Here is a 14681-nt window from a genome sequence, read left to right as displayed (position 1 = left end):
CTTTGATTTCCAAATTACTGTAAAAACAAAATTTACTTTCATCTGAAAAGATAAATTTCTTGTTTGTTTTTTTTTCTCCTTAGCCCAATTCAGCACATTTCCTGGGTATGTTTGTGCTTTTGCTCTTGAAACACTGACTCAATCTGCACTTCAGACCTTACGATTCTCCTCTGAACTCTTGAGCGGGCTTGGCATTAGAGTCCTCTCTAGACTGTGATCGTCAGTTTCTTTTTAGGCCAGTTTTTCCTTCCACTTAACTTTCCTTTTTAATTCATTTCATTTATATTTTATTGAATGCAGTGTCTCACTAAGATAAAATAAATAAATATATTTTTCTAAGGGAAACCTTAGAAAAATATTGCCAGTATGACAGAAAATTGCCATGTTCTTTGGAGTCAGAGACAGTTGCCTGATCAAATCTCAAATCAGCAGTCATTCACAAAAATTGTGTGAGACACAATTACTTTTAGAAATCATTGGCAAAATTTAATTCCCTCAAAACAGAAAACAGGGGGGAAAAAAACAGATTAAAACCTAAACAAGCAGGCTGGATGTTTCCTGGACCCTGATGAAAAAGATAGTAGAGGAGAAAAGAAATTGGTATAAAATAGAGAAAATATTTTGACCTAATGTAAGGCCACATTTTTTTTAATTAGTGTTGTGCTCTGTATTGATTTTTTGTCTAAAAAAATGTTTTTCTATTAAAAATGAGAAAATAATGAAGTCAGAGTATGTCTATTGAAGAGGGGTTTGTGCTGTGACCTGCACAAAAAAGACAACAAAAGAAAGGCAAAAACAGCACTGACAGCAGCCATAAAAATCTGAGAAAAACTGAGAAATGACTGGGGAAAAAATGGAATAATTAACCTCGTTTTTAACAAATAATGAGCCGCAATCATGTAAAGATGACATTGCTTTTCAAAAAGCCTTTTTACATTGTCAAACCAATATTACACTCAGAATTAAAGTCATCGTCTCCCATTGTCTTAAAGCAAGCGGCCCCCTCCTTTCCTGACATGACATGTCACAAAAACTCAGCAATAGTAATGACCTGCAGCACACACACACTCACACATGCATACACAGAGAGACGCAGCAGGAGACAGAGGCGTTAGCTCATCCCCCAGATTAAAATAACATGATTAAATATGGAAAGAGAACAGAGGTCTGAGGGGCTCCTGCGGGACTTCATTAGGGCAAATTGCCAAAGAATGAAACATGAGTTAGCCAAGAGAGACTGCGGGCTAGGCCAATACCGCCGGGACCCCCGCAGCAGCAGCCGCCGTTATACCGCTGCAGCTTCACAGCCAAAGTGTGAAGCGGACACACACTATCACACACGCACAGCTACCAGGAGACCCCCCCTGCTCGCTGACATGCAGAGTGTCACAATTGACCGGCCAAAAGCCGGAGAGCGCGATGGCAGAAAACAACCGCAGCCAGAGGAAGAGATGAAGAAAAAGATGAAGATGAAGAGAGGGGGGCGGGGGGGGGGGGGGGGCATCCAAATACACCCTCTGATGAAGCTCAGGCGTCTCAGAAAGAAAAGAAGCATTCATGTGTTTGTGCGTCCAGCCCCCCGCCCCTCCTCTGTTTGTTTTAACTGCATTCATTTTTCATATCAGCCGGCAAACAAAAAGCAATGATTTTCTTTCTTATTGTCTTTCACACACAGAGTCCCACAATACTTAAGACTTAATCAACATTTAATTGGTGTCTTGCTCTGTGTATCTGCATATGCATATGCCTGCTTCCTGCTGTCTGAAAATGAAACAACAATGCCACACTCCTGTCAGGATTAATTTCTTGGCAAACACTTTGTTTTTTTTTTTGTTAATTCTGAAAATAAATCAATGCAATGAATATTAATAAGCTGAACTGAGTGCGCTTGGCGAAAAGAAGGGCTATCAAAACTATCACACCCTTCTTCCATCTAGTAAGGGGCCATTAAATCGTGATGAAGAGGGGTCACCGATCTGCCTGCGGACCTACGCTGAGACACACACACACGTACGCTGAGTGAGGAGCCAACAGGCGGGTGTATTCCTCCTCTGGGAGTGCGAGACAAGCCCCAGCCATTCGCTGGTACCAGGAGGTAATGGCACAGAACACCTCGCTAACCAACTCCAATTATCTCCACTAGGCCTCAAGGTGAGCCCCCCAACTGGCATGATTTACTCTCAGGTTGAAAGTGAAAACAAGTCTCTCTCTCTCTCTGTCTCTGTCTCGCTCCGGCACAGCCTGTGTGGCTGGGCTCGGGGGAGCTGGCTGGGAAAGGGAGTCCGAAACTTGGATTATGATTTATAACGCAAATCTAGATTACGCTCCTCTTTTATTTGTTATCTACAAAGAAATGGAGGCAACAGTGTGCTTCCTTAGATAAAGGAAGTTGGAAGGAACTCCACAGGAATAGTTCACATATTTGCTTCTCAAAACTCTAAGATTAATACAAATCCCTGCGTCCTTGTCCAGGTTTTAGAACAAATGAGGCAAAAAGTAAAATGGGAGATAAATTGAAAGGAAAAAAAAAAATAACCCCCCGTTTTTTCTTCATTTAGAGGAGAGCTTCACATGAGAGTGGGTCATGAGAGGCTAAGGCTGATAAAATATTTGCCAGGCTGATAAATAATAGATGAGTGGAGCCAAATGGCTTACACGCTCCACAAAAGACCTGGGTGCTTAATATTCCATTCAATGGAGAATCACAGATACAGTCCCCAAGAACAAATACAGGATTAGGTGCTGGGTCCAGTCCTCGGGGACCAGGGCTCTGCCCGGTAATGAGGGGCTGCCTGCCTCTTATGCTGTGTGTGTGTGTAGATGTGTGTGTGTGTGTGTGTGTGTTGCCCCCTCCGCTGAGAGAAGCTAACCGATTATACAGCGACAGCCTGCTTCAAAAAGCAGTCAAGGTCTTTGCTTCTGCCCTGAGAGCTTTTTAGTGTGCTGTGGCTTAGGAGGAAAGTGGCCAAACGAACGGCGGTTTCTGCAGACCCATTCAGTGAGACTAAAGGACGGACGGGGGCAAGGGGACAGACGGAGGGACAGAAAGACAGAACAGAGAGGGGGTGAGGAGGGGAAAGTTGGTGAAGAAAGAAGGAATAAAGAAGATGAATGCAAACTTTGACACCGGAAGCCAAAATAAAACAGAGAATTCAGACACCAGTTGGTCAACTTCAAACTCTAAGGTAACATTCACACAATAGGCAAATGCAGCTCAAATCACCCCAAAAAATGTCAATCTGTGCCACTTTCATATGTGGAATTAATTTGGAAACATATACCATGTTTCCAAAGCACCTTCAGTCTGAACAGTGTTGTATTTTATCCGACTTTCATGTCATTGATGTAAACAATGTATGAAAATTATGAATATGAACATAGAAGTCTGAAGCACATCACTCCACTCTTACCCCTGGCTCTTACTATACATTCATCAAACTTCTCTAAAAAAGTTGTAGTCAATGCTACACAAAAATTTTTTGCTTTTTTAAATTTGTGTTATGATCTTGTAACAATACGATCGGCTTCCTTTGCTGAATAAACTTTCAAATCGATCCACAGATGGCATGTTACTTCCGTAAACAACGCGCTGCTGTGTGACGTCATCGTAATTCTTCTGCACATGTGGGTCGATTTGGGGCCATAAATCTTTCACACAGAAGTTTCACTGCGGTCGGGTTTAATTAACAGCATGAATGACTGAAATTGAGCATAAAGACCTTTGGCGTAAATCAGTCTAATTTTGCAATTGATGCAAGCAGCAAACAGCTCAGTATCTTATAAAGTTTTGCTTCCGTACGTTATTGGAAACTTTACTCATCATTGTTTTAAATCCGAGCAGTCTTTTGTAAAGTTCCACACATTAAAACTATGTATTGTGAAGCTCTAACACAAAAATAAAACTAATTAATATTCACTTAAAGCAATGAAAATAAGTGCATATTACATTAAAAACAAATAGAAAGATTTCTGCACAGTTATCAGCGATCTTGGCTGTTATCAAATCTCTTTCCAATTTTCAGCAGCTCTTGTTTTCTTCTTTGTTATTGAATGTAGTTCATGTTTGCAAGAAAAAAACATTTCAGGGAAAAAATATGTAATATTTCTAAAATTTTACATCCAAACATACTTGCATAAACCAATGAACAAAAGGTTAAGTGAATCTGTATGTGTAGCAATTAATTATTATTGATGCCATGCACAAGTATTCATACCATTCACTTTGTTTCCTTTTTGTCACGTCCCAAACACAAACCTCAGTGTGTTTTATTGTGATTTCATAAACAGATAAATGCAAAGTGAAGCATTGCAGTAAAATGGAAATGAAATGATACAACTGTTTTTTAAAGTAAAAATCTGATAAATGTTCATATGTATTCAGCCACCCTGAGCCAATACTTTGCAAAGCAACATTTTGCTGCAGTTACAGCTACATGTTTTGTGGGATATGTCTCCACCAGCCTTGCACATCTATAACTTTTATTTATTTATTTTACAATACAGCACAAGCTCAGTCAGCTTGGATAGAGAGCATCTGTGAATGTCAATTTCCCATCCCTGCCCCAGATTCTCATTTGGATTCAGGTCTGGACTTTGGTTGTGCCATTCTAACACATCAATATGCTTTGATACAAACTGCAGCTCCAGCTGTAGGTTTAGGGATGCACTAGAAGGAGAACCTTCACCTCAGTCTCAAAGTTTGCATACAAGAGATTTATTTCCAGGATTCCTGTTTCACTGTCCTGGCTGACAAAAAGGATCACCACAGCATGGCATTGCCACCATCATGTTTTGCTATGGGACTGTGAAAGCATGAAAGTGGAAGAAGTCAACCGAGTTTCAGTTTTCAACTACACACGTACAGATTGTTAATTTATTGTGGAGCATCAGAGTAAAAGGAGGTTAAAAATTTCAAGCCACACTTATGAGTTTTATATTTCCCTTCATCATTATGCAACACTTAATTATGCATAATTAAGTGTTATTTTATGTTGCTCTATGTGAGGAAATCCCAAAATATATATATATGAAACTCATGCAGCTCACATATCAGCATACATGTTCAACCCACATCATTATTCTTTACTGGATGCTGAAGGAACATAAAAATCGCTGAATCTCATTCATATATTTTGGGATAAACAATAAAGCAGACTTTAAAGCTATAAAATATACTCTGCTTTTCCATCCTGAAGTATCTTACTGGACTTGTTCGACTGTAAAGAAACAGATTGCGGAAGAAACCGGCTGCTGCTCCAGGCGGTATAATTTAATTTGACAGGAGGAACGGTATCAACATAGCTGCTCTTGACCTTCTCACACCAGCTTTAAACGCTCATTTCCCCTCAACTAGCCTTTTACTTCCAACTCTATCCCCACACATTTGCCAAAACCAGTCCTGCAGTGCCTTGCAAAAATATTTATATGAACTGAAGGTTTTCACATCTCATCACATTACCATTACATACTTCCATACATTTTGTTGGGCTACATTGTGAAGTCAAAAGAAAATAATAGATGGCTTTTAAAACTGTGCGCACTTATTTTCATTCCTGTTTACTCTGACGTACCTAAATGCAGAATCTTTATCAGGGACACATTCAAGAGGACAATTATGTGGGGAAAGAATCTGTTAGCAGGACATACACATCACAAATCTGGCTTTGGTGGCAGCAAAGCTGAATTGTTAAGAGAAATTCAAGAGTTCACATAAGGGAAACAGCAGATGAGGAAGAAAGTGCAAAACAATGTGCGAAGAAAAACTAAATGACCCTTCGCATATGCCCACTGTGAAACATTGCGGTGACAGTGTTAGCTGGTTAAAGTTGATGGTAAGATGGTAAATAAGGGACAATCTTGGAAATAAAACTATTAAAACCCAGAATTACAATGGAATTGATAAGACTGAAGCATATTTATGTGATCGAATGGCCTAATCATCATCTGTGGGAAAACTATAAAACTGATTTTCAAAGATGGTCTACATCCAGTCTGACTGGTAAATTTAGAAAAAAAAAGAATAAAAAAGGGCCGTATAGCCGCTCTGGTTCTTAGTATTAGTTACATTTTCCTCTTCTTCGTCATTTATCTTGTTACTTTATCGCTGCGTTGGCCCTTCCCTCTCTTCTCCTATGCACTAAGTCACCAATTATGCATGTTCTGCTTTCCACCGTGTTGACAAACGTTGATGTCAAGCCTCGTAAGGGCACATACATGGGTATATAGCACTGGGAAAGAAGTAGAGGGCATCCAGGGCGGCGCATGTAGCCACCAACACCAGGCCTCCCACACAGGAAGACAGAAGGCATGAGAGGCAAACACAAACACCTGCAAGAGCAAATAGGGGAGACTGTAGTAAGATGAGCCATTTTTCATACTCAGGATCATTAAACAAAGGCAACTTTAGTTTGGTCTCTAACTTGTATGTCCACATATATTTCACAATGTTGTGCATATCTTCAAACAATCAGAAACATAACAGTTTTGACAATATAGCATGTTAAAAAAAGTTGTTTCATGATTCAACTTACCCATGTATAGGGTAAGTTGAGCGTAGGTGTGGGGTAAGTTGAACTGTATCCCCTAAAACACATATATAATCCTCTTCTCTAACTCAACCCCAAGAACTCGAACTGAATCCTTGGCAAGTTGAAGATCAACATCATGCTAGCGGCTAATCAGCTATGCAAAACACCTGGATGAACCGAGGGCTGCCTTCGATACGCATCTCATCGCTTACTCTTCAAAAAACAGCTCTCCCACACAGCTGCCCCCACTCAGCTCCTTCAGACTAGCTAACAGCAATTAGCAAACACCTGGTGAGACTGGGCATCCACTGAACTCTTTATGTAAAATACTTCTCAGTGCTTATTAAAAAGTTAATAGAGGATTTTGATGACTTCCTGAAGGGGGAGTTTCAGAAAGAGCAGTTTTTAAAGACAGAGGTTCAATTTCAAGGCATTACATTACAAAGTTACATTTCTTTCAAGCCATATTTGATATATATATATATATCAAATGTAATTTTTATAAAAACTAATGCTAAAAGTTACTTGATTTTGATGGAAAACACATAGTATTTCCACTTTAAGACATCAAAGTCTAACCGCTTTACCCATGAGGTTCTTACTTTCACACACTTGAATAAATGATGCCTTCCTCCTAACTATTTGGTCACATAATCAGTGTTTTTTATCATTTCCTAGAAACAATGTGAGGCTCAGTGTACCCCAGTGTCCCCTGTTCAAGGAAAAACACATGCACATTTACAGTCCCACCAGCAACACACAGGACACATGAGGAAGGGGAAGTTTATCGAGGACAAGCAGAGGAAGGTACTGAGGGAGGGGGATTCAGGGGGAGAATGTTCCAATGTTCTGCAGTTGCCCAACAACTGAAGGACACATTAGGACTCCCAGGAAGAGGGAGGCGATGTCAGAAAGAAAGAGGTGTAGCGAGAGAGTGAGAGACAGATGGACAGAAAATAATATGTCACAGGGAAAGTATAACTAACACAGCGAGAGCCGGGAGAGGCAAAGGGAAGTCAGCGAGAGAGAGAAGAGGAACAACAGAGGAAAAAAGCTGGAAACCAGGAGACAGCTGGCACTCTAGGGCACGGTAGATGGATAGCTCCTTGTTAGCATAGGCCTGACAGCCTGATGAGAGGGCTGCTGTCAGCCGGCGCTGGCCGATAGGCAGGGCAGAGGCTGGAGGGGGAGGCTGGGTAGATGAAAGACACGGGTGGGGGCGGCGGCTGCGGTGGTGGGGTCCTCCCTACTGACTAGTTAGAAGAAGGGCCGATGCACCCCTATTATACGGGCCTATGACAAGGCTGCACACACGGCTGGCTGCCGCCCCCTGCACCACTACCAACTGGCTTTTTAAAAACAGCGGTACCATTCACCTCTGGTCACAAAACAGCAATAAGTCAACTGGCGCATGGATGTAAGATCATGATTTATTCCTTTGCTTTCGGCTGCTTGCAAGACGTGGCAGCCATGTACCGACAAACTGACATGCAGGGTTCACTGGGGGCTTTAACACAGGCAGCACCTTACGAAGGCAGAATATATATAAATACATGAGCTGCGATGTGTCTGATTTTTTTTTTTCCCACTTTCTATCCCGTGTTTCTGCTCGGCTGGAAAGGCGGAGGTGGTGGAAAGCAGCTGGATGTAACTAACGATGTTTCCAACAATATCTCCCAATATCTTCTTTATACGTCTTCTATCCACAAGATCAGACTATAGAAATATAACCCATCCATCCAATGAGTGATAACACTCATTTTAACATAATGCTGTGCCAAACTCTGACAGCAATTACACGTCTCTCATCCTTTAAGGTGTTTGATCACATGACAATGGCGCGGGTAATGAGTGGAGATATTTTCGGTTAGGTGCGTATGTATACACTTAGCTGGTTTTAAGAATCATGGCAGCCATTTGTGCTTGAACTACGAGGTCAATCTATCCTAACAGCAAAAATAACGCATCACAGGAGCAGTAATAACACTAGGCCAGCGAGTAATCCCACTGGGGACGTGAAAATACCTTTGTACTACATCGCCTGACATACATAGCTACCAAACCAAAACACCTCTCCCTGAGGAAGATGGATGGATAGACGACTGGGTGAGGAATTGTGGAGGATGAAAGGCTTACAGAGGTAAAGGTCTCCTAAAATATTCTGCAGGCATATATTTGCAATAAAACCAAAAAGCGTGCTTTGTCTTCAAGTTACAGAAAGCTTTAAATCACACACAATCTTTGTGCTAAAAAGGAAAACACTCTCACCCCTCCCCCGAGTCTGATAATTTACATCATGTTCTGCTTGTGTCACAGCAGAGGGTGCCGCCTCAGCTGAGGTGCAGCCGGTCTGAGCCGAGGAGGGGGAGACAGGTGAAATTCTCAGAGGGGTGGGTAATCTTTGCAGCTCCTCCTGATTATAGCTCCGAAGAGAGACCTTGGGAACACTTCCCCGCAGCGCCAAACACCACCAAAGCCCCCCAGCTGTTAAACCTTCTGCAGACTTGTAGATTGTGTTGGCAGGAGCCTCTCAGCCACAGATACAAATAGAAGTTGGATGACATCACTTCCCTCTCCCATCTAATCTGTCATAAACATTTGGCTCTGCCTCATCAGCTGCAAAGATAGCATGGGAGAAGAAGAGGGGGAGATGGACACACAGAGTTCCTCCCTCATGCGCACAGAAATGACTCTAAATTATAAGAGTAAGCTAAGGCATGTAATAATAGTTAATTTAAGGCATTTTGGACATTAATATGCTGCAGTTATATGGTACAAACAGCCACATAAAACCCAGCTTCAGCCTGAATTTCACAGCCTGTCAGAGCTGGATGATTAAGAAGAGGGGCAGAGGGTGAGAGGGGGAAATGCTTCAAGTCTCCCAGAACAACTATCAAGCCATGTCAGATAAATATTCCCATCGTAATATTTAGGGTTTGAAATCCAGCTGGAATATTGATGAAGCAAATCATGTTCAATCTATTGAACACCCTAAGGCTAGATCCAGTCTTAGTGGCATAATTTGGCATTTGAATTTGATTTAAAGCATGACGGTGCAAGTTGGCAACAAGCTTTCCGAATTATTATTAAAGTGCAGAAGTCCTGCATTACAAAAAAAAAAAGCATTTAAAACCTTTCACATTTGTTTATTTCCCCTCTTCCAATCAGAGAAGACTGTTTTTAGTAATTTTTCATTTGAGAAAATCCCACTTCTTAAATTTATACAGATACATGTGCAGATAAATCAGGATATAACTTTTTAAAAAAATTCATACAAGCCATTACATTTGAGAAGTAACACTAGGCATATAAGTCAGCAAAGACAGCTAAGTTGACAGTTATTGACAACCATCACAAGCAAAATAGGCCACAAACATGTCATTGCTAACCAACCCAGCAGTTCATAAAGTGATGCATCCTAGAATATGAATGGGAATTTGTGAGGAAGGAAAAAATGTCTTGGATAAAAGTGCAACAGGTGTAACCGCAGTTTTGGGAGTATCGGGAAGCCAAGCATATTAAGAGTTTGCGGACAATTCGACAGCAGGTGTTACACCAATGCCTTGTACAGAAATTGGTTTAGAATCTTCTAAAGTCTTCTCAAACTTTAGAAGATTCTTAACGGGGCAAAAGAGAAAACGAACTGGAGCCTTCTGTTCATATACAAGTAAAGTTTGTATCAAGATCCCAGCATGGATCAGCTCCAAATCCAAACTATTTGAGGTGCATTGTGACGTTTCCACAGTCAGTGATGATTTAAGAAGCTATCTTAACGTCAGCTGTTGGGCCAGTGTAAATCCAGCACAGCCATCAACCAGGAAACCTTAAAGCCCTCCATGTTTCCTTCTGTTGACAAGCTTTATGGAGACACTGATTTCATTGTCCAGCAAGACTGAGAACCCAAAGGTACCAGACGCTGGTTCTATGACAACGATGCCTCTCTGCTTTATTGGCCAGCAAACTGGCCTGACCTTTATAGATAATCTATAGATGAAGATCAGAGACACCAGACCCAACAATGCAGATGACCTGAAGGTTGTTACCAAAGCAACCTGGGCTCCCTGAACACCAGGCATAAATTCACACAACATTCTCAACATAAACATAATAGCAACATTAATATTTGAAGGGAAGATCCCTTTAGGTTGATGCCGTATTCTAGTTGTTTTCCAAGCTTTGTTCAGCCTGTGCCTACAAGGCGAGGCTCAATAACCAAAAGCTACAGGATGACTAGGGAGGAACAAACTCACAGTGCTAAGCTTCCTTGAGGTAATGATGATGCGCCGTTCGTGCAGCATACTGGAGTAGAGTTGGAGCATGTTGTTGATGTCCACAGCCACAAAGTACTCCGTTAGGTTCCTCTGGAGATACAACAGGACAAAATGTTTTTAGCTTACAAAATGTAAGCACTACATCAATGTATAGACTGTGAGAAAGCCTGGTTATATGTCAAAGAACAGTGTAAGGAAAAAAAACTACTACAGAGATTGATTTACATTAAAAATAAATGGTAAGAATTGTGTGTGTTTCAGCTGTATTTATGCCTGTGATCCTTCCAACACAGTCAGATTGGGGAAAACGGATCACATTTCACTCAACGTCAGCCTGAGAGACCGATAATTGCTGTCATCTCGTGTCCCTTGCCATAAAAATTTGAGCTCGAATTTAAACACAAAAATCAACAAAGAGTATGTGCTCAGTTTGAATCTTTTATGCCAATCACTGAACTTCAACATTAAAGTACAAGCACCGCAGGAGATAAATCTGAAACAAGAGCATGATGCAATAATTTCAAACGATGACATGTGTATTAGATTAAAAACGATTAGAGGCAGGGATGTTTCCATAAGGGAGGGATTTCTCCTTCATCTCCTTTTGTCTCCTTTTCTCCTCTTTTCCATGAGCACTTACACTCTCTGGGATAGTTGGCAGTCCATTGATATCCGGGGCGATGAAGTAGGAGTGCTGCGAAAACACAAACATGCAGGAAAGAGAAGAGGGAAGGTCACAAGTGAGGCATAGCACTTATTCAGAAGAGAATGAGGGGAAGAGGGGAGAAAAGGGCCGTTCACTTTGTTGTATGATTTATGGCTCATCTTCTGCTCTGTCTATATGAATTGCTGAGCTGGTGTCTGAACCGTGGCAATGCTTTTATCAGGCCTGCAGAACAGAGAAAGCTGAATAGCAGCTCTGCTCCCCACAGACACACACTGTGGTGATGTCTCCGGTGGAAAACTGGGTCTTTATTTAAGCATTAAAAAGGTTTGTGGAGAACCAACACACACACACACACACACACACGCATGCACACGCACACACATCCTCACACACACACACACAGGTTGTTTAGAGGATCACAGGGCTGCCTGTCTCACTTTGGGAGAGCAGGGCAGGTTCAGTGTTCAGATCAAAGGGGCCTGAGAGAGGTGCTGTTTGCAGGTAGACAAACCACCAAGAGAAACACACTGCTGCGTCTCACTACACACTATTGAACGTTTGGTACACCTGCATTTCTCACTCCATCACTCAAACCATCTGTTGCAAGTTGTCATAAAAATCCACTGTGATGTTGGTGAAATTTCTAAGGCAACTTTGAAAGAGTTCAGATTTGCGACTGATATACTTTTTAAACGCTGCTTTAAAAACATTTCAGTGTCCTTGAATCGTCGAGGATTTCTCTTGGTGCTGGGGCCCCAATGGGGAAGGAAGATGGACATGAAAATCCAACACAAGCTTTGCAAAATAAAAACATATGTAGTAAAACAAATACAAAAGTTACAACAAAATAAAATCCCTCCAAAAAGGTCAAGACACCAGATCTGAAACCAGATGTGTTCATACAAATGTTGAAAAAGACTATTTGTTTTTCTCCCTTTCTGCCAACAAATGAGATAAAACTTCAGTTTTTTTTAGGCCCGTTAGTATTGTCAATATTATTTCTATTTGCCAGAAGAATTAGCGAGTGAATCATTCTGAACTCAGAGTTCTTCATACAATAAGGTCACTTTGGCACCATGCTATTTGTTAAGGCACAAATGATGAAGTCATGGGTTTGTAAACTTCTAAAAGGTTAATTCACAACATCTGAGTTCAGTGGAGGCCAATCTGTGAATGTACACTAAGCTAACGCATCAATCATTCTAAAAACAACATAAAACATAAAATGACATTGTTACATTTAGAGAATGCTTTCAACAATGCAACCCCAACTCTTCAGCATTGTGTTGGGGGGTGAAGGAGGGAATGGTGCACTTCAAGTAAGGAAGGCTGTGGACCACTGATTAACTGTCCACTCTTTTTATCCTTGAGACAACTTCTCAAGACGGAGCGTAGCTAAATGGCTAAAATGGTTCTTCTAAACACACAATAATCATAAGCATGAAGCCAAATCGGTTAATAAAGGGCTTTAGGATGACAAGGTCAAGGTTTTGAAGATGTCACCATAAAACCTTGATCTCAGTCTCATAAGACAGAACAGAAAATTATGAAGATTTAGGCTGATTAGGGAGAGAAAGAAAATTTATATGAAATGTCTTTTTCTGTAATGTATGTAAACATCTTGTTTCAACTGCACATAGAAAAACATAGTATAAGAAAGTAATTAAGAAAAACAATTAAAATAGAGCCCAAACAAATGGTTTTAAATTACATATGCAGAGACAAAAAACACCGACACAACTAAAGTCATGCAAAAAATTGATAGAAAAACATAATAATTAAAAAAAAAAAGTTTGAAAGACTTTAGTTTAAAACCATTTTATGATGCAGTCAAATTCAGTTCATTATTCAATTTGGTTAGAAATGTTTTCTATCTAAGAAAACTCATTGACTTGCTTTCTTTCCTCCTGGATGTTCACCTCGTGGCAGTAGATAATCAATTGTCGTTGACTTTCAAGCAATCCCTCATGCCCAGCATGCGAGTAGCGACAGTGGAGAAGAAAAACTTCCCTTTAGCAGGAAGAAACCTCCAGCAAACCTGGCACATTATGAGCAACCATAAACCAAGACCATCTGGGGGCTACTGTAATAATTTTTAAAGTCTTTAATTTTCATGATTTTATTTGGTATTCCTTAAGCACACGTGGTTCTTTTTCACCAATTTGTCATTTCTGTAAAATGAATGGTCCATGGTACAGTTTCTATCAAAATGGGTGACATATGATTATTTCTTCATGGTGCTCTTCTGTAACTTCACTGGATGTTGTGTTATATGTGATTATGAGCAGTTTAATGCATTTAGAAATGCACTAAACTGGAAATTACTAATGACAAAAAATACTATTACTTCACTCAGTAAACATGCAAGGGGGTAAAAAATTAGGTGTGATTCAAGGCTATGCCTCTATGAAATACTGAAAGCACTGAACAAACACTGCATTTTTCCTCCAAGTGGGTGTGTATTCAGCGATAAACGCATGAAAACAATTATCCCGAGTAAACACTTGTCTAATTCCCAAAGGACGGTCATTGTTGTAGATGAGGTAGTACAAACACTAAACTGGAACTAACACGCAGGGCTTTGCCTCCAAGTTGTGATCAAAATCTCTTTTGGAAAAGAAAAAATAGTCAGTTCAATCAATAATATGTCTGCTCATTTTATGAAAATTGAAACTTTCTTGTCTATTTTATGCAACTGTGTAAAATTTCATTTTTACTCTGATTTCTTCTGAATGCGTTTGCTCCTTCTTCTTAACGGCAGCAACAAATGAATTTATACTGAGGACCAAATACTCAAAATAAAAATGTAAATTAATAATTAGCCGCAAAGACACACAAATAAACCCACTGATGACAGAAAACAGACAATTTTCAGTTTGACCAGTTTTTTAGATCAGTGAATGCACCATACATTATGCTGACAACAACCCTCTTTGCTGTGAATGTCACTACTGAGTGAAGAAGACTGAAAACTATATCGGTAAGGTGCTTAGAACTACAGGAAGCACAAAATATGTGAAAGGTTAAAAGAAATCGTTTTTAAAATTATTTATATTTATTATTATCATTCACGGTTTAATGTCAAAATTAAATTGGTGCTTGAAGGTTATAGTTTTTTGTAAAAAATATAATTTAAACTGAAGTTAGTGTTTTAGCATTAGCTTCTGCTAAATAATAAGTTGATTAGTGCTTTAGCATTAATGGAGTTAATGTTTC

At 40.2% G+C, this 14681-nt stretch overlaps 1 protein-coding gene across 3 annotated transcripts in view; it reads right to left on the bottom strand.

Moving 5' to 3' along the window:
• dennd1b (DENN/MADD domain containing 1B) overlaps positions 1-14681 on the bottom strand; it is a 131356-nt gene that overhangs the window by 56858 nt on the left and 59817 nt on the right. For all 3 annotated transcript variants that reach the window (XM_055020310.1, XM_055020314.1, XM_055020322.1), the window contains 2 exons: positions 11439-11492; positions 10778-10888 (listed from right to left, as the gene is read on the bottom strand). In XM_055020310.1, the coding sequence (XP_054876285.1) occupies positions 10778-10888; positions 11439-11492 (165 nt within the window). The remainder of the gene's footprint in view (positions 1-10777; positions 10889-11438; positions 11493-14681) is intronic.

This window comes from Poeciliopsis prolifica, unplaced genomic scaffold, assembly GCF_027474105.1.
Source record: "Poeciliopsis prolifica strain line A6 unplaced genomic scaffold, Auburn_PproV2 SCAFFOLD002, whole genome shotgun sequence".
In the NCBI taxonomy this organism is placed as follows: Eukaryota; Metazoa; Chordata; class Actinopteri; order Cyprinodontiformes; family Poeciliidae; genus Poeciliopsis; species Poeciliopsis prolifica.
The sequence above is the reverse complement of the archived record's forward strand: the minus strand, read 5'-3'. Positions and strand labels throughout refer to the sequence as shown.